The 23,010-nt window shown below is 44.3% G+C and overlaps 1 protein-coding gene across 4 annotated transcripts in view; it reads left to right on the top strand.

Moving 5' to 3' along the window:
- Nucleotides 1–23,010, top strand: part of UVRAG (UV radiation resistance associated) — a 91,356-nt gene that overhangs the window by 38,301 nt on the left and 30,045 nt on the right. For 3 of the 4 annotated variants that reach the window (XR_012220658.1, XR_012220659.1, XM_073548606.1), the window contains exons 9-13: nt 9,258–9,342; nt 9,996–10,083; nt 11,649–11,712; nt 12,193–12,358; nt 16,486–16,564. Coding sequence is in view for 2 of the 4 variants with exons in the window: in XM_073548606.1 (XP_073404707.1) it covers nt 9,258–9,342; nt 9,996–10,083; nt 11,649–11,712; nt 12,193–12,358; nt 16,486–16,564 (482 nt within the window). In the remaining 2 variants the exon portion in view is untranslated. The remainder of the gene's footprint in view (nt 1–9,257; nt 9,343–9,995; nt 10,084–11,648; nt 11,713–12,192; nt 12,359–16,485; nt 16,565–23,010) is intronic. The other variant, XM_073548607.1, reaches the window with a different exon arrangement.

Below are 23,010 nucleotides of genomic sequence, written 5' to 3' on the forward strand. Positions count from 1 at the left end.
TACACATTCAAAATATATGTCTATACATCAGGAGGCAGGCTCAGACGGTGTCAGGCACAGTATGGATTTGACGGCCCAGACTACACAGCGGAGGAGCAGGGAGAGGTAAAGATTGCAAATGCTGGGGCCCTGCCCAAGCAAGGGGGGCCCACTCGTGGGCGTCGGTACTGGCACTGGGCCCCTCATAGTACGGCGGTGTGTCTGACGGCGGGTGTGCAGCACCACCGTCAGAGACACTTGATTGCACTATGAGGGACCCTGTGCCAGTGCCCGCGCCCAAGAGTCGGCCTACCCACCTGTCCAGGGCAACGGTACTCGCACGGTGTCGTGCGCTAGATGGTGACCCCGGCCATGGGGGGGGAGGCAGCACAGTTAGGGAGTTTTAGAAAGTGGCATATGTTGATGTTGGACATTCAGCTGATGCAAAAGGCGAAATAGGTCAAGTCCCAGGAAGAGGTGGACCAAAGCAAGCCATTTTTCTGTCACCCTATGTGTCATCAGGGGAAGGTGGGACAAAATCCTTGGAAACCCATGCATGGTTCATTTTAATGAAGGTTAGATCATCCACATTTTGGGTCGACAGACGGGTCCTTTTTTCTGTCAGGATTGATCCAGCTGCACTGAAGACTCTTTCCGATAGCACACTTGCAGCTGGGCAAGCGAGCTCCTGTAAGGCATATTGTGCCAATTCAGGCTAGGTGTCCAGTTTAGCGGCCCAATAGTCAAAGGGGAATGACCTGTGCGGGAGAACATCGATATGGGAGGAAAAGTAGTTTGTAACCATAGTTGACAACTGCTGTCTCCTGTCACTTTCCATCGATGCAGTATTACCAGTTGTGTGAGCGGTACTTGAAAAATCAGTCCACAACATTGTCATGAAACCCCTGTCTCCAACGCCATTTCTGCTGTGTGCACCACGAACACCTCTGCCAAGCTGACCCCGGCCCGTACGGCTCGTGTGAGAACCATCACCGCTGCTGTGTGCTGGGAATGCCTCAAGCAACCGATTTACCAGAGTTGCTTGTTTATTAGCCAATATTAGGTCAAGGTTCTCCTGTGGCATGATGTTTTGTAATTTGCCTTTATAGCGTGGATCCAGGATGCTGGCCAACCAGTAGTCGTCATCGTTCATCATTTTGGCAATGCGTGGGTCCCTTTTTAGGATCTGCAAGGCATAATCTGACATGTGGGCCAATGTTCCCGATGTCAATGATGCACTGCGAGTGCTGGTTGGAGGAGCACTTTCTGGCAAATCCACATCCCACCAGTCACGCACAAACCCTGTACCAGACCTTGCCACGCCAACATTTTCACTTGCCCCACGAGATGCATCCTCCTCCCCTAAGTAATCATTCCCATCATCATCCTCCTCCTCCTCTTCTTCCTCCACCTCGTCCAGGAGAGGTCCCTGAGCAGACAATGGCTGAATGTCATCAAGGATTCCCTCCTCCTCTTCCTCCTCATCAACATTGGCTGCAGACGCCTGCTCCTTAAGGTGCGTCAAAGTTTGCATGAGCAGACGCATAAGTGGGATGCTCATGCTTAGGATGGCGTCGTCTGCGCTTACCAGCCGTGTGCATTCCTCAAAACACTGAAGGACTTTACAGAGGTCTTTCAGCTTTGACCACTGCACACCTGTCAACTCCATGTCTGCTCTCAAAGTGCCTGGCCGTGTATCCTCCCACAAATGCATTATGGCCTGCCTCTGCTCGCACAGCCGCTCCACCATGTGCAGGGTGGCGTTCCACCTTGTTGCAATGTCGATAATGAGACGGTGGTTGGGAAGGTGGAGCAATCGCGGCAGCTTCTGCATACGAACGGAGTTTACAGGCGACCGGCGGATGTGCGCGCACAGTCTTCGCACCTTCTGGAGCAGGGCTGTTAACTCCGGATAATTTTTGAGGAAGCACTGCACCACCAGGTTCAAGGTGTGAGCCAAGCAAGGTATGTGGCTGAGTTTTGAAAGGGCTATGGCTGCCACAAAATTACGGCCGTTATCACTAACTACCTTGCCTGCCTCAAGATGTACACTGCCCAGCCATGACTCAGTTTGTCGCTTCAAGTACTCGGCCAGCACCTCGGCGGTGTGTCTGTCGCCCAAACACATCATCTGCAACACAGCCTGCTGACGCTTTCCACTAACTGCTCGATAGGGGGACACCTCGTGTGCAACAGTGGCAGCAGCAGATGGAGTGCTCGTACGACTGCGCTCTGTGGACGAGCTTTCGCTTCTGGAGGAGGAGGAGGAGGAGGGTGGAACGCCTACTCCCAACTGTTTCCTATACCGTGGGCTAGGCAGCACTGTCCCACCACCGCTGTCCCCTGTGGACCCTGCATCCACCACATTAACCCAGTGCGCAGTGATGGACACATAACGGCCCTGGCCATGCTGACTGGACCATGCATCAGTTGTGAGGTGCACCTTTCCGCTCACTGACTGCTTGAGTGCATGGACAATGCGGTCTTTTACATGATGGTGGAGGGCTGGGATGGCTTTTCGAGAGAAGTGGCGACTGGGTAGGTCATAGCGTGGTACTGCATAGGCCATGAGTTCGCGGAAAGCTACGCTTTCCACCAACCGATAGGGCATCATCTCAAACGAGTTTAGTTTGGCAATGTGGGCGTTCAAACCCAGTGTACGCGGATGAGAGACTGAGTACTTTCTTGACCTACTCATAGTGTCTGGGAGGGTGAGCTGGACTTGAGAGCTGCATATGGTGGAAGTAGCGGTGGACAGGGCGGACTGAGAGAGGGTTGATGATGGTGATGGAGTTGGTGTTCTTTCTGATGGCCTAGATTCAGTATTTCGTTGATATAACAGTGGGATTCCCTGACTGCTGTGACCTTGCAACGACACCTCAACATTTGCTGCTGTGCTAACCGGTGGGCTTACAGTGGGGGAAACAATGTAGCGTTGCTGACTACCTTCTTTGTGATCAGTTGCACATGTGGCACTTGAGGTTTGGTGTTGTGTCCACGCTTGCAAGTGCATGCTGGTTAAATGTCTAAGCATGCAACTGGTATTCAAATTTTTCAGATTTTTCCCTCGGCTAAAGGTCTTTGCGCTCTTCTTACAGATAACCTTGGCCTGATCATGAGGATTTTGTTCAAAAAAGTGCCACACTGCACTCTTCCTACTTTGGCAGACATTTTGCGGCCTAGCACGCTGTGATGTTTTGACCCTCTGGACAAGCTGTCCAGCAATTCTTTTGATTTTTGGAACCTGTCTTTGGAGTGCTCCGGGCCTGCCAGATAACAGCTGTTGCGATGTCGATGTCTGCTGTGGATGCTCCTCATCTGAGCTATTGGAAGCAGCACCCTCTTCCCCCAATGGATGCCAATCTGGGTCAACAACTGGGTCATCCATCACCTCCTCTTCTATGTCATGTGCACCTTCCTCTGTGTCACCGTGTATGGTGGTATAGTGTGCGGGAAGGGGCACCTGAGTCTCATCAGGGTCAGAATCTGGCTCTGTACACTGCAAGGACAATGTAGTGCTCTGAGTGAATGTACCAGCAGAATCATCTATCAGCGGCTGTGCATCAGTGCACTCCATGTCAGATTCATCCTGGCCTGGGTAATTCACCATTTCACTTGATAATCCAGGCATGGTATGTGAAAACAGCTCCATGGAGTAATCAGTAGTATGGCCTGCGTCATCCTTCAATCTTGGTTGGGGTGAAGGACACAAGGAAAGGTGTGGTTCATGAACATGAGCCTCCAATGACGACTCAGTGCTTTTACTTTTTACAACTTCAGAAGAGGAGGCGATAGAGCTGGAGGCTGAGTCAGCAATGTAAGACAAAACTTTTTCCTGATGCTCTGGCTTTAAAAGCGGTTTGCCAACTCCTAGAAAACTAAGCCTTCGAAGCCTTATGGAGCCAGACGATGACGCAGGCTCAACACCTCCTGCGTTCGGTCCTATTTTGCTCCTGCCACTACCATCAGATCCACCACCAACACCATCATTACCAGCTGCCAACCCCCGCCCAATTCCACAGCCTCTTCCACCAGCCTTCCTCATTTTTTGTGGAAATGTAGACAAAATCCAACAAACTATATAGTAATGTAAAACAAGGTGTCTATAGGACAGGGGAGATTTTGAATTTCTGCACACACTAGTGGACACTGGACACTTTTAGATTGTGTGAGGCCCACTGAATATCAGAGCGCTATGTCACAGGCTCGATGGCACAGGTGTGAAAAAAGTGACTACAGGATAAGGGAGATTTTGAATTTCTGCACACACTAGTGGACACTGGACACTTTTGGATTGTGTGAGGCCCACTGAATATCAGAGCGCTATGTCACAGGCAGAAATTGGCTAGTGTATCACAAACTACAAGGTGTATGTAGAATTGGGCACAATAGGAATCTCCCTAGAGTGTAGGTCTGTAAGAACGGAACAAGTCCTCCACTTATCCTTCCACAGTAACACACAGCTTCACTGTGGCCGTGATAACAGCCGTTACACGGTACTGAGAGGAGCGTGCACGTACACGGCTGTCCGGTGTACGTAAAATTGTCAAGCTCCGTGTTTTTTAAGTATACGGACTGACACGCTGTCTCTCTATAGTTTTTGAATGTGATCAAACAGCAAATATATTTAACTGTTTGAAAGCTAGACAAAACTAGAAGGTGCAGGTCTGTAAGAACGGAACATGTCCTCGACTTATTCTCACAGAGTGACACACAGCTTCACTGTGGCTGTGATAACAGCCGTTACACGGTACTGTGTGAGGAGCGTACACTGCTGTATGGTGTGAAAATTGCACGCTCAGTACCTCAGCAGGACAAAAAAAAAAATTGGGATTGCTTTTAAAAAAGCAGTTTGCAGAGCAGTGGGTAAACAGCAATGCAGCTGTCAGGAAGCCTTAGAAGGCAGCCTAACAACCAACACCACTGATACACCACAATATAGCCTCCCCTTGCACTGCACACACAGTGACTGGTGTGTTGTACAGGCAAAATCGCTAGCAGCAGAAGCAGTTTTTTTTTTCTTCTTCCCTGCCTAACACTCTCCCTACAGAATCAGCAGCAGCAACCTCTCCCTATGCTAAGATCGGCAGAAGTAAGATGGCGGTCGGCGTGCACGCCCTTTTATAACCCCTGTGACGCCCACCAAAGCAAGCCAATCACTTGCATGCCCTTCTGAAAGATGGTGGTGACCCCTGCCTATGTCATCACGTTGCCCACAGTGTCCGTGGATCCTGATTGGCTGAAAAAGAGCGCAAAACAAACTTTTGAAAGGCGACTTTGGCGCGTCGCCGACCTCGTGGCCGACCTCATCCTAGGGTCGGGTTTCGTTTCATGAAACCCGACTTTGCCAAAAGTCGACTTTTGAAATTTTTCGACCCGTTTCGCTCAACTCTACTCACCACACATCTAGATAAGTTCCTTAGGGGATCTAGTTTCCAAAATGGGGTCACTTGTCCAAACGCGACATGGTGTCCGATCTCAATTACAGCCAAAAAAGTTAAATGGCGCTGCTTCCCTTCCGAGCTCTGCCATGCGCCCAAATAGTGGTTTACCCCCACATGTGGGGTATCAGCGTACTCAGGACAAATTGCACAATACCTTTTAGGGTCCTGTTACCCTTGAAAATAAAAATTGGGGGTGAAAAGATCATTTTTGTGGAAAAAATGATTTTTTTTAATTGTACAGCTGTACGTTACAAACTTCTGTGAAGCCCTTGTGAGTTCAAAGTTCTCATCACATATCTAGATAAGTTCCTTGGGGGGGTCTAGTTTCCAAAATGATAAAGTGGCTTTATTCTTTGGGATTTTTTTTTTATCATGCTTAAGTGTCTGGCATATTTATGTTTATCTTGGGTCTATTTTTCCATACTGTCACCGATCCGTTTACCCAGGCTCCTACTTGTGCACCCACAGTCAGCACTGCTGTGCCCTTCTACCACATCAGCCAAATTTCAGGCGCTTTTTGCTTCGCAATTTTACCTCTCAATCTTCACACACGTCTTCCAGTTAGATGGTGTACAGATCAGCACTAAGAATCCAGAATCTGGGTCTGTTCTCTGCCCCTAAAGCTGGGAGCTGCCCTCCCGATTTTATTAATCAATAATACATCATCTCCAATTCCTTGTTGGCTCAGACAATGGCACTTTTTTTTTTTTTTTTATCTCAATCTTTCATTTATTTGTCTAGCTTTTTTCTTTTCATTTTAAGAATTTTTTTTTTCCTTATTTTTGTAAGCTTTAATTTTTGTATTTTGAGAGGTTTTTTTTTCCTTATTTTAGTATATTTTTATTTTTTAATTTTTTTTTTTTTTTTCAAATTTTTTTTTTTTTTGGTTTATAGGGTTCATTTATTTTTTATTTTTTTTTTTACTGTTTCTATATTTTTTTTTACTTGTTTGTGTATATGTATTTATATTATATTATTTTTAAGTATCTTTAAGTTCTTTTTAATGCATAATATACTCCTGTAGGACACCACTCTTATTTGCTGGGTTTTGATAGTGTACTCTTATTGGTATGTAGACAGGAAAAAGCCAGAAACTGGTATAGACTGTGTCAGTCTTCTCTACGGGGGTCTCCTTTTTTTTTTTTTTTTTTTCCCCCTCTGGCAGGCATGAAACCTACAAGGAAGCTGCTGTGTGACCGGGTGACAAAGGCTTTAGACCCATAAGTGCCAATATGGCCGTCATTGGTTACCAGTTTGGCTGGAGGACAGGCTTTAGCCAAAATTTTCTAAAAACACACACACAGGTTGTGAATGCACTGAGTAGGGGGCTTGCAGATCGATTGGGTGGTCTTCACAGGTGTACCAGGAGCCACGGAAAGCGGAACCTTCCCAGTGCGGTCTGTATGCAGAGTCCCGGGTGGCGCTCATATATAGCACGCGCACACATTGTGGCGGTGTGGGGCGTGTGACACTACTTGTGCGGTATTTCCCTGAGACCTGTGTATATTTATTTGCTTGTCTCGGGCCGTCTCTTACAATTATCCGTTAAGCGTTTTTTAGGGGCTTTTGCATTTTTTCATCAGCCACTTTCCATTTAAATGACGACGCCAAGTCATCGGATTACATAAACACTCCCCGACTGTTTACATAGCTACGCCCGGTCTCTCCTGCTCCCTTATAATACTGTAATCGCATATTTCCACAATTGTTTAACCCCATAATACCGCACAATTTGGGGCTCAGAAAAATAATTGTGCCGGAATTGCTGGGATGGAAGATCTCTCTTATCCGGGCTGTCGGGGCATGGCGCACCTAACCAGGGCTTATTCTAGGAACCCTAAAAATAAGGCCCACAATCATCTGCGTGCTCTAATGCTATTAATGCCGGGATCAAAGATGGAGACTGAGCTCAATCCCTTATTGTTTACAAGATCTCTGCTTCTTGTCAGTGAAGGGAAGGTTGTGCATCCTGACCTTAGGCCTATTTTCGGTCGGCTGCGTGTATCGGGTTTTCACTTGTAAGCCTGACTTATTTCTGAGGATACAAATTATACTCTTGTTTGTTTGTTTTTTTTCATTCATTGGAAGCAGTGATTTTGCAAATCGCAAAAAATTAAAATACAAAGTTTAATAAAAGTAACTGAAGTTTTCATTATTGTGTTACATTAACCCCAGGAATCCTGTAAAGTACATAATAGAGAGCAACTAAGCTGGTAACAGTGTGAAGCAGAATAGTGAGTGCAGCTCTGGGGTATAATACAGGATGTAACTCAGGATCAGTAATGTATGTACACAGTGACTGCACCAGCAGAATAGTGAGTGCAGCTCTGGAGTATAATACAGGATGTAACTCAGGATCAGTAATGTATGTACACAGTGACTGCACCAGCAGAATAGTGAGTGCAGCTCTGGAGTATAATACAGGATGTAACTCAGGATCAGTAATGTATGTACACAGTGACTGCACCAGCAGAATAGTGAGTGCAGCTCTGGTGTATAATACAGGATGTAACTCAGGATCAGTAATGTATGTACAGTGACTGCACCAGCAGAATAGTGAGTGCAGCTCTGGAGTATAATACAGGATGTAACTCAGGATCAGTAATGTATGTACACAGTGACTGCACCTGCAGAATAGTGAATGCAGCTCTGGAGTATAATACAGGATGTAACTCAGGATCAGTAATGTATGTACACAGTGACTGCACCAGCAGAATAGTGAGTGCAGCTCTGGAGTATAATACAGGATGTATCTCAGTATCATTGATGTAATGTATGTACACAGTGACTGCACCAGCAGAATAGTGAGTGCAGCTCTGGGGTATAATACAGGATGTAACTCAGGATTAGTAATGTATGTACACAGTGACTGCACCAGCAGAATAGTGAGTGCAGCTCTGGGGTATAATACAGGATGTAACTCAGTATCATTGATGTAATGTATGTACACAGTGACTGCACCAGCAGAATAGTGAGTGCAGCTCTGGGGTATAATACAGGATGTAACTCAGGATTAGTAATGTATGTACACAGTGACTGCACCAGCAGAATAGTGAGTGCAACTCTGGGGTATAATACAGGATGTAACTCAGGATCAGTAATGTAATGTATGTACACAGTGACTGCACCTGCAGAATAGTGAGTGCAGCTCTGGGGTATAATACAGGATGTAACTCAGGATTAGTAATGTAATGTATGTACACAGTGACTGCACCAGCAGAATAGTGAGTGCAGCTCTGGGGTATAATACAGGAGGTAACTCAGGATTAGTAATGTATGTACACAGTGACTGCACCAGCAGAATAGTGAGTGCAGCTCTGGGGTATAATACAGGAGGTAACTCAGGATCAGTAATGTATGTACACAGTGACTGCACCAGCAGAATAGTGAGTGCAGCTCTGGGGTATAATACTTCTCGGTAACATGACTTGTCCTGGTATGCGTTACTTAGCTTTTTGTTGTTGTATATTCTTTTCTATATATGTGTGGTATCTCTCCAGCAGAGCAGTGGTTAATAACCCGTCTGCCTACCCTAAGTTACTCTCTCCCGCAGTGCTGTACCCCAGTACTTATATCCGAGCGCTGGTCTTTTGTTTGTGTTGCTTTAACTTTCCCGTGGCTTGTAACTGTTCCCATAACGTGATGGTTCAGCGCATTTTTCCGTGAGTTTGTGGAGAGAACAGACATCTGACACTTTCTGCAGAGCGGCTCAAGGAGTTTCACGAAGGGAAAAATAAAAAATAAAAATCCTGTAAACCATAAACTCCATCTCTGCAGACAGCCGTGGCCAGGACTCCAGCACCGTGTAACCAAGTCTCTGTGTTCATCTCGCAGGTAATAAATTCACCTCTCAACATGAGAAGCTGCAGAAGAAAAGCGAGTCCCTGAACGAGCTGAGGAAAGAATGCACGGCGAGAAGGTGACTGCAGGGAAGCCGGCATGGCTGCCACTAAGGCAGTGCTGCCAGCCTGGGGGGTGGCGGATGGGCCGCGTTGTTTACGGGCCTGTAAGTTACCAGAAGAGGGGGCTGTGCGGCCTGATAGGAGTTATTGCTTATATAGTATTCATCGATCGGTGATAAATGTGTAATATCGCTGGGTCCCCCAAGGCCATCTTTGTCATCGTGCGCGCCCGACGGGGTTTGCAGTCGCCTGTCGCGCGCCCGGCGGGGTTTGCAGTCGCCGCGTACTGTATATGGTACTATTTTATGGCTTTGAGTATTCTTGCATGGCAGTGCTGTGAGTAAAACATAGCAGTGCTATTTTAGGGCACAGTTTGGCAGCATTATTTATTTGGTTATTCAGTGGAGAAAATATTTATTTTTTGCAGCTTTAAAAAAAAAATTATGAAAAGACCACTGGTCAAAAATAGCGAGAGGGGTCCAGATATCCCCCTCCAGGCAAGTGATTGATGCTGTGGTCCTTCCCAGGCCCTAAAAATCTTTTTAACTCCATTAAATCCAATAATTGTCCCCTTAAAACTCAGCAGTGATCGGCTACCGGAAGAGCAGATCCCGACACTAAACGTAGTTTTCTTTGTGTTTTTTTTTTTTTTTTTTTTCCTTTCTTGCAGGGAGTCTTTTCTTAAGACAAACGCCCAGCTGACCATCCGCTGCCGACAGCTCATCTCCGAGCTTTCCTACATTTACCCAATAGACGCGGTGAGTGACCAGAGCAGGACGCTGTCTGCACCTTGTATTCAGCGACTACATACAGTCATGGCTGAAAGTGTTGGCACCCTGGAAATTGTTCCAGAATATTATTGCAATTGCACATGTTTTATTATACAATTGTTTATTTCCTTTGTGTGTATTGGAGCAACACAAAAAAGGCAAATTGGAAATAATTTTAATACAAAACCTTAAAAATCGCCAGGGCAAAAAAATTTACACCTTTCCAAAACTGTGGGTAAACAACTTTGTTTCAAGCATGTGATGCTTGCTCACACTCACCTGTGGCAAGTAACAGGTGTGGGCAATATGAAAATTGCACCTGAAACTGTTAGCTTGAACAATAAGAAATGTTCACTAGTTACCTGCTCCAGGCCCAATGGATATTGATCAGTGCGCACTAAAGAAATCACACCAGAGACAGTTGGATGTAACCTCTCTTTGATCATTCTATGGCACAGCTCCAAGAGGAAGAGAGCTTTATTATTCCAAACATAGGTTCATATATCCCCTGTAAGGGGGCTCGGTTAGCTCTAAAATGGGAGTGATCGGATGTATTCCATTGGTTAGTGGGTTGGGCAGTGAGCAAGTCTGTGGGTGGATCCATGAGGTTCTCTTGCTGGGTTGGTCCATGTGGTCATCAGAGTGGGCAGATCCATGAGGTCATCAGGGTAGGCGTCATCGTGGGAGGATCCATGGAGCACATGGTGTGTGGTGAAACAGGAAATGGCAGCCATCTTTAGTGTCGCATTTTGATCTGAAAAAGCTCATGTAAGGTGAAATAATACTCTTTGTGGGTAGTTCCTCTCAATCTCATGTCTTGAGGTTAATTAAGTATTTGATCATAAGGCTCTCCTCAACAAAACCAGATAAAAAGGGGAGAAGGTGACTCTGTCTTTGCATTGTCTGTGTGCCACACTAAGCGTGGAGAACAGAAAGAGAAGAGAACTGTCTGAGGACTTGAGAACCAAAATTGTTGAACAATATCAAGTATCTCAAGGTTACATGTCCATCTCCCGAGATCTGGATGTTTTTTGTTTTTTTTTGTCCACGGTGTGCAACATAATCAAGCATTTTACAACCCATGGCACTGTAGCCAATCAAGGTCCAGGGAAATTCAAGCTGTCCTGCAGGTTCAGGGTGCATCAGTGTCAATGCCAACTAGTGGACAGATGAGACTAAGAGCTTTTTTTTTTTTGGTAAAGCACATCATTCTACTGTTTACCAAAACTGGAATGAGGCCTACAAAGAAAAAAAAACCAGTACCTACAGTCAAATATGCCGGAGGTTCAAAGATGTTTTAGTTTTGCTTCCTCTGGCACTGGGGGCCTTGACACTTGCAAGGCATCATGAAATATGAAGATTACTAAAACATTTTTGGTCGCAGTGTAGTGCCCAGTGTCAGAAAATCCCCATTGTTTTGCTTCAACTCTTTGGCCCAAGTTGAGGCCGTTTTTTGTGAATTCCACTTAAATTGGGGTGTAGACGTTAAACACTTTTGTTGGGGCTTTTGTTTACATTCAACACAATTGACTCCTCTCACTTTTTTCTCTCAGCAGCTTGACCAAAAGGATTACTTCATATGTGGTGTGAAGTTACCAAATTCTGAGGATTTTCAAGGTAATTTAAATTACATCTTTTTTTTTTTTTTTTTCTTTTTTTTGTATTATACCGTATGTAACCTGGCATCAGTAATGTACACAGTGACTGCACCAGCAGAATAGTGAGTGCAGCTCTGGAGTGTAATACAGGATGTAACTCAGGATCAGTAATGTATGTACACAGTGACTGCACCAGCAGAATAGTGAGTGCAGCTCTGGGGTATAATACAGGATGTAACTCAGGATCCGTAATGTATGTACACAGTGACTGCACCAGCAGAATACTGAGTGCAGCTCTGGGGTATAATACAGGATGTAACTCGGGATCAGTAATGTAATGCATGTACTCAGTGTCTGCACCAGCAGAATAGTGAGTGCAGCTCTGGGGTATAATACAGGATGTAATGTATGTACTCAGTGTCTGCACCAGCAGAATAGTGAGTGCAGCTCTGGAGCATAATACATGATAAGTACAAGCGATACATGATTTATTTTACAGCTAAAGATGACGGCAGTGTGGCGGTGGCGTTGGGCTACACGGCTCATCTAGTGTCTATGATTTCCTTCTTCCTCCAAGTCCCGCTGCGGTACCCTATCCTCCACAAGGGCTCCCGATCTGCCATCAAAGACAACATCAACGACAAACTTACAGAGAAGGAGCGAGAGTGAGTCAGACATGTAATGTCAGATTTGGTCTATAAGGTCACGTCATTCGGTGGTTAATGCTGCAGGTGTTGGGGGCAGTCAGTGCTTTTGGGGGCTTTTCTTAGTGGCAATGGTAAAACTTGGAGCATATTGACTTCACTTTATTCTTCAGTGTAATGTGAAAATCCATTCCGGATTTACAGATGATATAATTTTGTTGGCATTTTTTGATCATTTAATCCGTCGCCTTTGTACTTTGGAACTAAAGAGCTGGATATCGCCCCCCTCACCCACCCAAAAAAAAAGTATACAACTTTTGTTTGTGAAAGTTTAAGTGTTTCTGCCAAAGTATGAAAATTGTGATTGGATAATGGCTTTAATATGTCGGGGCTGAGTGATGTCCGCTATGAAACGAGCAGCTGCAGGTATGAGAACACCGGAGGAAAGTCTCCATCTGAGAGCAAATAGGCTGGAACCTTATAAATCTCTAGTTATGGGGATTTTGCAAAAAAAAAAAAAAAAAAATTGGTTTAGTCAAGTGTCATTTATTGCTGTGTGTAAGCTCAGAGTAAAAAAAAAAAAAAGTAATATTCAGTAATGTGCACCCCAGATGTCAGCGAGCATGAGAAAAATGAACATTGCCGAAAAACTAAAATGAAAAAACTGCCATGTGCGTCGTCCTCTGCCCCCACCGTGCCGGCCGCCTTGTGCGTCGTCCTCTGCCCCCACCGTGCCGGCCTCCTTGTGCGTCGTCCTCTGCCCCCACCGTGCCGGCCGCCTTGTGCGTCGTCCTCTGCCCCCACCGTGCCGGCCGCCTTGTGCGTCGTCCTCTGCCCCCACCGTGCCGGCCGCCTTGTGCGTCGTCCTCTGCCCCCACCGTGCCGGCCGCCTTGTGCGTCGTCCTCTGCCCCCACCGTGCCGGCCGCCTTGTGCGTCGTCCTCTGCCCCCACCGTGCCGGCCGCCTTGTGCGTCGTCCTCTGCCCCCACCGTGCCGGCCGCCTTGTGCGTCGTCCTCTGCCCCCACCGTGCCGGCCGCCTTGTGCGTCGTCCTCTGCCCCCACGGTGCCGGCCGCCTTGTGCGTCGTCCTCTGCCCCCACGGTGCCGGCCGCCTTGTGCGTCGTCCTCTGCCCCCACGGTGCCGGCCGCCTTGTGCGTCGTCCTCTGCCCCCACGGTGCCGGCCGCCTTGTGCGTCGTCCTCTGCCCCCACGGTGCCGGCCGCCTTGTGCGTCGTCCTCTGCCCCCACGGTGCCGGCCGCCTTGTGCGTCGTCCTCTGCCCCCACGGTGCCGGCCGACTTGTGCGTCGTCCTCTGCCCCCACGGTGCCGGCCACATTCCCACCCACAAGGCTCTCATGACAAATGAGTATTAACATGCAAGTGGTTGTACTTCTATAGTCCAATAAATATGGTAAATTGCAAATATATCCCTTTATCCACTTAATACCTCGTGGCCTGGCTGCAGCTCCTCTCCTAGCTGAACTCCTGACATGAAGCATCTATCATCTAAATGATTTCCAATGCTTTTGCGGTCGGTAACATTTATATGTATTTACTGTGGGTTTTATCTGAAAGTTTTTTGTTTTTCTTTTTTAAAAAGAAAAAAAAAATTTGATAAATGTTACTGATTAGTGGAGAAATCGGGGATTTGGGCCCCAAGTTCCATCCCAAAATTTTTTTACTCCAGCAGTTTCTGAAAAACAGAAAGCAATTGTTTAGTTTCCAGCCTAGTGGATTAGAAGGAAAGATGGAGACGGAAAACGTGGAGATCTTCATCGTAGGATTAAGCCCCCTTTACACACTGCGATATCGCTAGCAATATCGCTGTAAAGTCACCGATTTTGTGACGTTACAGCGATATTGCTAGCGATATCGCTGCATGTGATAGTTACCTCCGACCGGCTCCCCCGCTGGTTATCGCTGGTTGCGCGAGAAGCTCCTGGACCATTTCTCGTCAGCTTCCTGCGGCGCTTCCTGCTGTGACGACGAGCGACGCATGGAGCCGGGCGGGGGGACGCAGGATCGCCTCGTCTGACAGGTAAGTAGCGACCCCCCCCGACCCCAGCGATGTCGCTGGTGAGATCTGCCTGTGTGGCAGCTCACTAGCGACCACCTAGCGATGCACCAGCAATCCTGACCGCGTCATATCGCTAGTCGGGATCGCTGGTGCATCGCTAGGTGTAACGGTACCCTTAGTCTCTACCTCACCACCCAGAGGCGAGCAAACAACACGGAAACCTCTGCACTGACAACGAACAGGAGATCTATTGTAGATGTGCTGCCCTGTGTACAAGACTATAACTACTATAATACTGCCCCTATGTACAAGAATATAACTACTATAATACTGCTCCTATGTACAGGAATATAACTACTATAATACTGCTCCTATGTACAAGAATATAACTACTATAATACTGCCCCTATATACAAGAATATAACTACTATAATACTGCCCCTATATACAAGAATATAACTACTATAATACTGCCCCTATATACAAGAATACAACTACTATAATACTGCCCCCTATGTACAAGAATATAACTACTATAATACTGCCACTATGTACAAGAATATAACTACGATAATACTGCCCCCTATGTACAAGAATATAACTACGATAATACTGCCCCTATGTACAAGAATAGAACTACTATAATACTGCCCCCTATGTACAAGAATATAACTACTATAATACTGCTCCTATATACAAGAATATAACTACTATAATACTGCTCCTATGTACAAGAATATAACTACTATAATACTGCCCCCTATATACAAGAATATAACTACTATAATACTGCCCCCTATGTACAAGAATATAACTACTATAATACTGCCCACTATGTACAAGAATATAACTACGATAATACTGCCCCCTATGTACAAGAATATAACTACGATAATACTGCCCCCTATGTACAAGAATATAACTACGATAATACTGCCCCTATGTACAAGAATAGAACTACTATTATAATACTGCTCCTATATACAAGAATATAACTACTATAATACTGCCCACTATGTACAAGACTATAACTACTATAATACTGCTCCTATATACAAGAATATAACTACTATAATACTGCCCCTATGTACAAGAATATAACTACTATAATACTGCCCCCTATATACAAGAATATTACTACTATAATACTGCCCCCTATATACAAGAATATTACTACTATAATACTGCTCCTATGTACAAGAATATAACTACTATAATACTGCCCCCTATATACAAGAATATTACTACTATAATACTGCCCACTATGTACAAGAATATAACTACGATAATACTGCCCCCTATGTACAAGAATATAACTACGATAATACTGCCCCCTATGTACAAGAATATAACTACGATAATACTGCCCCTATGTACAAGAATAGAACTACTATTATAATACTGCTCCTATATACAAGAATATAACTACTATAATACTGCCCACTATGTACAAGACTATAACTACTATAATACTGCTCCTATATACAAGAATATAACTACTATAATACTGCCCCTATGTACAAGAATATAACTACTATAATACTGCCCCCTATATACAAGAATATTACTACTATAATACTGCCCCCTATATACAAGAATATTACTACTATAATACTGCTCCTATGTACAAGAATATAACTACTATAATACTGCCCCCTATATACAAGAATATTACTACTATAATACTGCCCCTATGTACAAGAATATAACTACTATAATACTGCCACTATGTACAAGAATATAACTACGATAATACTGCTCCTATGTACGAGAATATAACTACTATAATACTGCCACTATGTACAAGAATATAACTACTATAATACTGCTCCTATGTACGAGAATATAACTACTATAATACTGCCACTATGTACAAGAATATAACTATTATACTGTCCCCTATGTACAAGAATATAACTACTATAATACTGCCCCCTATGTACAAGAATATAACTACGATAATACTGCCACTATGTACAAGAATATAACTACTATAATACTGCCCCCTATGTACAAGAATATAACTACTATAATACTGCCCCCATGTACAAGGATATAACTACTATAATACTGCCCCCATGTACAAGAATATAACTACTGTAATACTGCTTTTTAACAATTTTTCTTGCAGATTTCCTTTGTATCCAAAAGGAGGCGAAAAGCTTCAGTTTGACTATGGCGTCTACCTTCTCAACAAGAACATCGCTCAGGTTTGTCTCTGCTCTTACCGAGTCCTACGATTTAGTGCTTTACCCGTTAATCACATTAGGAGACATTAAAATGAGCCACAATTTTTTTTTTTTTTTTTTTTTTTTTTTTTTTTTTATGGTTAAAGTTCCATTTTTTTGATAGACCCCCAAATCCGCTGCATAGAAACGGCAAATAATTCTAAGATTGAGTACACTCAGCCACTGAAAGCTCTTGATCTCCCCCTATTGGTGGCTGCTGATATAGCTAATTTATCAGATTTGGATCTCTTTAAAAAAAAAAATTGTATGTTGATTGCAAAACATATTCCCCCCCCCCCCCCCCCCGCTGGGGGTTAAAGAATTAAAGTGACAGCGCCCAAAGAGTCACTCTTGAACAGGCATCAACAATATAGTCACTAAGGTGGGGCAACCTGATAAATTGCTCTAAAGTCTGTAATAATAGCAGCAGCTGTAGCAGACATAATGAGCTTCATTTATGAGAAGTTCCTCACAATAAGATCATTCTTGTAGCCTTTAGCAACCAAAATGCAGCTTTCAGCATTGAAGCTGCGGAGGTGAAGTGAAAGCTGAGCTCTGATTGCTATGGACAAGTAGAACAGTGTGACTGTGAGGCAGTCACACTTTTTGCTATAGCTACATTTTTATTTATACATATATTCACCTATTAGATCTCTGAACATTGTGAGCTGATTACTAAGGGTCATGATACTAAGGACTGGTTTTTAAAATGCACCCAAAAATGAACAGATGAAACAGACTGAATCAAGGGATGTGGGAAAAAACTGAACAGGGACGTCTTCAGGAGAATCTGATAAGACAGGATGAATCAAGGGAAGATGGAACGTCGTCTTTAGGAGAATCGGATGAGACAGGCTGAATCAAGGGAAGGTGAAACATCTGAACAACGGGAACATCGTCTTCAGGAGAATTGGATGAGACAGGCTGAATCAAGTGATGGTGAAACATCTGAACAACAGGAACATCGTCTGCAGGAGAATCGGATGAGACAGGCTGAATCAAGGGATGGTGAAACATCTGAACAACAGGAACATCGTCTGCAGGAGAATCGGATGAGACAGGCTGAATCAAGGGATGGTGAAACATCTGAACAACGGGAACATCGTCTTCAGGAGAATCGGATGAGACAGGCTGAATCAAGGGATGGTGAAACATCTGAACAACGGGAACATCGTCTTCAGGAGAATCGGATGAGACAGGCTGAATCAAGGGATGGTGAAACATCTGAACAATGGGAACATCGTCTTCAGGAGAATCGGATGAGACAGGCTGAATCAAGGGATGGTGAAACATCTGAACAATGGGAACATCGTCTTCAGGAGAATCTGATGAAATGGGCTGAATCCAGGCGAAGCTGAAACATCTGAACAATGGGAACGTCGTCTTCAGGAGAATCGGATGAGACAAGCAGAATCAAGGGGCAAAATGAAAATCTGAAAGTCATAATGGGCAAAACGGATGTAATATGCGAGAATTGTCAAGCAAAAAAGTTTAACTTGCAATCGCTTGGTATGTGCTGCTCAAACGGTAGTCAGTTTGCCATCTTTAAGTCTACCTCCCGAACCACTTATTTCATACATGTCGGGAACAACTCCTGAGTCCAAGTATTTTTTGCAAAGTATTAGACAATGCAATTCATCTTTCCAGATGACATCCTTTGGTGCGACAGCTGGACTCGAGGAAGCAGGATTTAGGCCAACTATTAAAGTCCAGGGTCAAATGTAACCGTATTATGTAAAATATTTTCACTTCTCTTCATCCAGAGTGTATCGGCATCTGTAATGACAAGTTTCTTTTTAATAAACCCCTTGTGAGAGATTTTGCTGAGCAGCGTTCACGGCCCCGTGTGTTTGCCTTGGACAGTTTCTGTCTTGACATGATCCAAAACTTTACAATTAGAGGTGGAAAATGGAGGGAAAAAAAGTTTTGGTTTCAGACAGTTCACCCGACTGTCACCGTTCATTGAAGTGGTAATGGGATCTCCGCACCTGTAAAGCTGATGCGTCAGACGTCCAGGAGGCGCCTTTCCATGGACCCGTGAAGGTGGAATCTGGAGATGGAGGATCCAAGGAGCTAATTGTTTCCTGACCTCCGTTTACTATAGCCGTACAGCTAATTTTAGCTCCTGATGTGCTTTTAAATTAGGGCAAGTGCACTGTTATAGCTTTATGGACCATACAGTGGGTATGGAAAGTATTCAGACCCCTTTTTAAATTTTTCACTTTGTTTCATTTCAGCCATTTGGTAAATTCGAAGGTTCACTTTTTTTTCTCATTAATGTGCACTCTGCACCTCATCTTGACTTGCTCAGTATGGAAGTATGGAGTAGAAGCACCATTTTGAGCTAGTACAGCCACGAGTCGTCTTGGGAATGATGCCACAAGTTGGCTGCAATGAAACAAAGAGTGAAAAATGTAAAGGGGTCTGAATACTTTCCGTACCCACTGTATAAAAATCAGTAGATCTAGGAGTAAATTCTCAAGTAGAAGTTAGCTACTTCCCTCTACATAGTCAGGAAGGAGTAAAAATATGAAACCTGAGTAGAATTTAGCCATTGTTTTCCTCTAAAGAAGGAGGAACGAAACTCAAGGAAAAAGTGAGCATGCCTACTTGCTGCATATGAGGAGTAGAGGGGAGAGCAAAGACCCAAATCTCTAGTAAAAGGCAGCTACTTTAGTAGAAAGTGAAGTTTCCTACTGGTTTCCTATACTCGAGCAAGCAACAAAACCTTAAAACTTGTTTTGGTAGAGAAGTTGGCTGCTTCCTCCATACAATGAATAGAGAGAAGAGCAGAAACTCAAATAGGAAACGTTAAGTACTTCCTCCTTAATATAGGAAAAACTTGAGAAGTTGGCTACCCTAATCTCATGTAAGGAATACATGCAGGAGCAAAGTAATGTGAAATTGTGCTAGAAGTCAGCTACTTCCTCAATATAAGGAATACAGGGAGGATAGAAACTCGAGGATGCAGAGAAGTTAGCTACTTCTTTCCTATAGGGAATAAATGGAGGAGCAAAAATATTCAAACTCTAGAACATGTTTTTACGCCTCCCTTTATTTGTTATAGGATAAAGTAGCTAACTTGATTAGATGGAGAAGTTTGCTACTTTCTTCCTGTAAGGAAGAGAAAAAACTGGGAACCCCCCCAATGGGAGAGCTTGCCAAGTTCCTATGTATAAAGAATGGAAGGAGAAGTAAACACTAAAAACCTTAGTAGGAGAAGTTAGCTTTCTATATTTGATGTCATCTCTGAAACTTTTTAGTTTGTAAATGCTACTAAAGACGATGGTCGGTCTACTACACAAGTGCAAAAAAAAAAAAGTAATATGGTTTGGGATGGGTGGGTATGATTACCGTAACTGCTCTGGAGAATGGAAACAGTGGAGGAAATCTCGGTGGCCACGTGACCGAGAAACTAGTAGTGTAAGAACCAACATGGCCGACATCGATGGTTTGCACAGGAAAGTTTAAATTTTTGGCTGGGGGTTCACTTTTTAAATCCCTTCATTGCCATAGATTGTAAGAGACCTTCTCTTGGCGCCTGTGCCCTAAAGTGGCACCTTATACTTTGAGGTTATAGTGGTCTGCAGTTCTCCCAGTATCCCCCGGTCTGTGCTCCACTTTATAAAGCTCGTTGGACGTATCATTTTCAAGAACATAAACTCTGGATTTTATGGGCCGGGGCTGATGCAGTAAAGCTCAGGATATCTTGGCCGGAGCCGACGAACTTATTTTTTTTTTTTACTTTTTCTATCTCTCCCCAAAGAAAATCGAAGCAGAGAATATAGACAGCAGCCGAGCCATCCATGGGAGAGTCAGTGAGCTGTGAAGTCCATCGTCTGCTTCTCACAGATGAAAATAATAAAGTCTGGAGCGCAAAGTATTACAGCAAAATAAAATAACCAAATTCAGGTTTTGATTTTTTTTTTTTGTTTAAGACCGGAATATATTTCACATACACAAAAATGGTCGGACACATTTGTGTCCATCACTAGCCAGATACTTCTGCTCACTGGACTCCTGTTCTGATAGATGGGAGTCCTGGAGGCCGAGCAGCCACTTATCAGAAAATTACACCCCTATTAATAGGCATATTCATCTCTTTATGTGCTCTACTTAAAGGGGTATTCCTGTTTTGGTAAGTGGCATATCGCAGTGGTCATTGAGGGTCTCACTGATTCTGAGAATAAAGTGGTCTCCATTGCAAAGTCCCCTTTAGTTTTTCCCTTCACTGTGGCACTTCAGTCACCGGTGTGTTCAGGATTCCTGTAATGAGTGGTGGAGTTTGGGCGGCTCGAGGGGAGGTTGGCGGCTCAAATTGTCCATGTATCATCTGAACGGCCACTTTGCATTACGTTTCTCCTGTGGTGGCAAATGTTCGAGTTTCTTGGCAATCTGTCTGGTCTGTCTCCTTTAGGAAGATCTGTGGAGGTCCAACCACTGTGCGCTAAGTGATGCTTTCCCCTTTATGTAGTCGCACATCTTCTTCGTCTGTGTGGTGCATGAGAGGAGCCGTAGTTGGGTCTGTTACAGTGGGTCACCCCGGTGCACCGCACTCGTCTGGCCCTGGACAGGAGATGTTTCGTTCTGGTGGTTTTGATCAAACACGGACTCGATGGTGTCTGACGGCGCCGTGTTACCGGCGACAGGTTAACGCTCATTTCATCCTCTTCACCATCTAGATTGATATTTTATTAGCTCTAAGACGATTTTGTTGACGACTGTAATACAGAGCTTTCCTCATAAGACCTGGCAGAACTCTACTTGTCGGCCTTGAGATGCCTAATAAACGGAGATGTGGGTGAAAAAAAAAGCCCTAATGCACCATATAAAATCCACAGAGGATTGTGTTACATCTACTCACGGTAATCTTATCGTGCGGACGCGCCCTATAATCGGGGGTGATTTATACAGTTTACATTATCACCTGGAAATATTTATTTTACGCTGAAACTTGTAAGTTATTTTACAATTTGCAATATCTTCTATTTATATAGAAATGGAGGGAGCGAATGCTGACATAACCTAAGGAAAAAACGCTTTACAGACCAAGCCCCGTTTCCCGTGAGAGAACCTGCTTTGCTGCACTTTGCAGCAATTCTTCTTTCTGGCTTCCTGCTGAAAGGAGGATGCGCGGCACAGGCTCCTCCAGTTGCTGACGTTGCATTGCTCACTTTTTGTACCGCCACATTATCGGAGGGAGAAAAAAACCATAAAATTAAGAAGAAAATGTCAAAATGGGGAGTATGTCATAACCACCAGGTATAGGTGAAGGAGGGACTGACCTAAAACAGGCCCTGTGAGGAGAGCAATAGAGAGCGAGCGAGTGTCCTGGAAAAATCTGCCCAACAAGGAGAATCCTTCTAATGCTTCCAATGGCTATTCCTAAAAACGTTCCCTCTCCGCCTGATTAGGTGGAGACAGGTTATGCTGAAAAGAGAAATGAAAATCCATACAGACCTCTCCAGGTAGAGGACAGGTCCCCCTATAATTGAACATATCGGAAGAGAGAGAGAAGTAACGCTTCAACCTCTATTAAAATAGAACATATGTGATGAATTGTAACTGGGAAGAATAAAACTAACAATGACTGGGAAGAAAAAGAGAGCCAACGCTTTCATCTCCATTCATCTTAGAATCTTCTTGGACCTTTTGGAGCCATGGGACAGTGATGAATATTGGGGATTTGCATCAATCCGATATTTATGGGAGATATATTTTTGACGTTGTAGTGAAGGGACAAACATGACGCATTGACTCGCATCACATTAAGGCCAGCTGAACACCTCCAACTTCATAACGTTCCAATGGATGGTGTTATCCATGCCGTGTTTCATTCTTATAGGCATATAAAATCGCGACAAGAAACATGACAATATCTATCGCCTGGGACCTCGAGGGGCGAAGATATCCTTTAAGTTGGAGATCTAATGGAATTCTGAATGACCTAGCACATCCCACACTCACCTCACCGTGATGAGCTCACATGGAAGTTATGTGGGCGTACCATTGAGATAATGAAAGTTTGAGTCTGTCTTTGTTCATTCTGGAAGACCCAAATTCTGTGTTCCATTTTCCCAATCTGCGTAGCTCTGAGCTATTTCCGTGACATCCGGTTTAGTTGGTTTCTTTTGTTATCCCTTTTAGGTTATGTAATTGTATATACTGTATTGTTTTGGTCCCACTTTTTTTGTATTATCTTTTGTATATTTATTATAAACACTGCCTACCTTTCCGGATTAAATATACAAAATGTATTCGCTCCGTTTCTCTTACTCTGTGTACTGGACCAGGTGTCCACTCCGCCTGTATAAATGATTAGTGGTGGCAGTGAGTAGTGATTAGGTTTTATGTGGCATTGGCAGTGACCGCACTGGGGTGTGTGTATATATGTGTATATATATGTATATGTATATATATATATATAT

Source organism: Dendrobates tinctorius, unplaced genomic scaffold, assembly GCF_039654945.1.
Source record: "Dendrobates tinctorius isolate UK_male_01 unplaced genomic scaffold, ASM3965494v1 ptg000157l, whole genome shotgun sequence".
Lineage (NCBI taxonomy): Eukaryota > Metazoa > Chordata > Amphibia > Anura > Dendrobatidae > Dendrobates > Dendrobates tinctorius.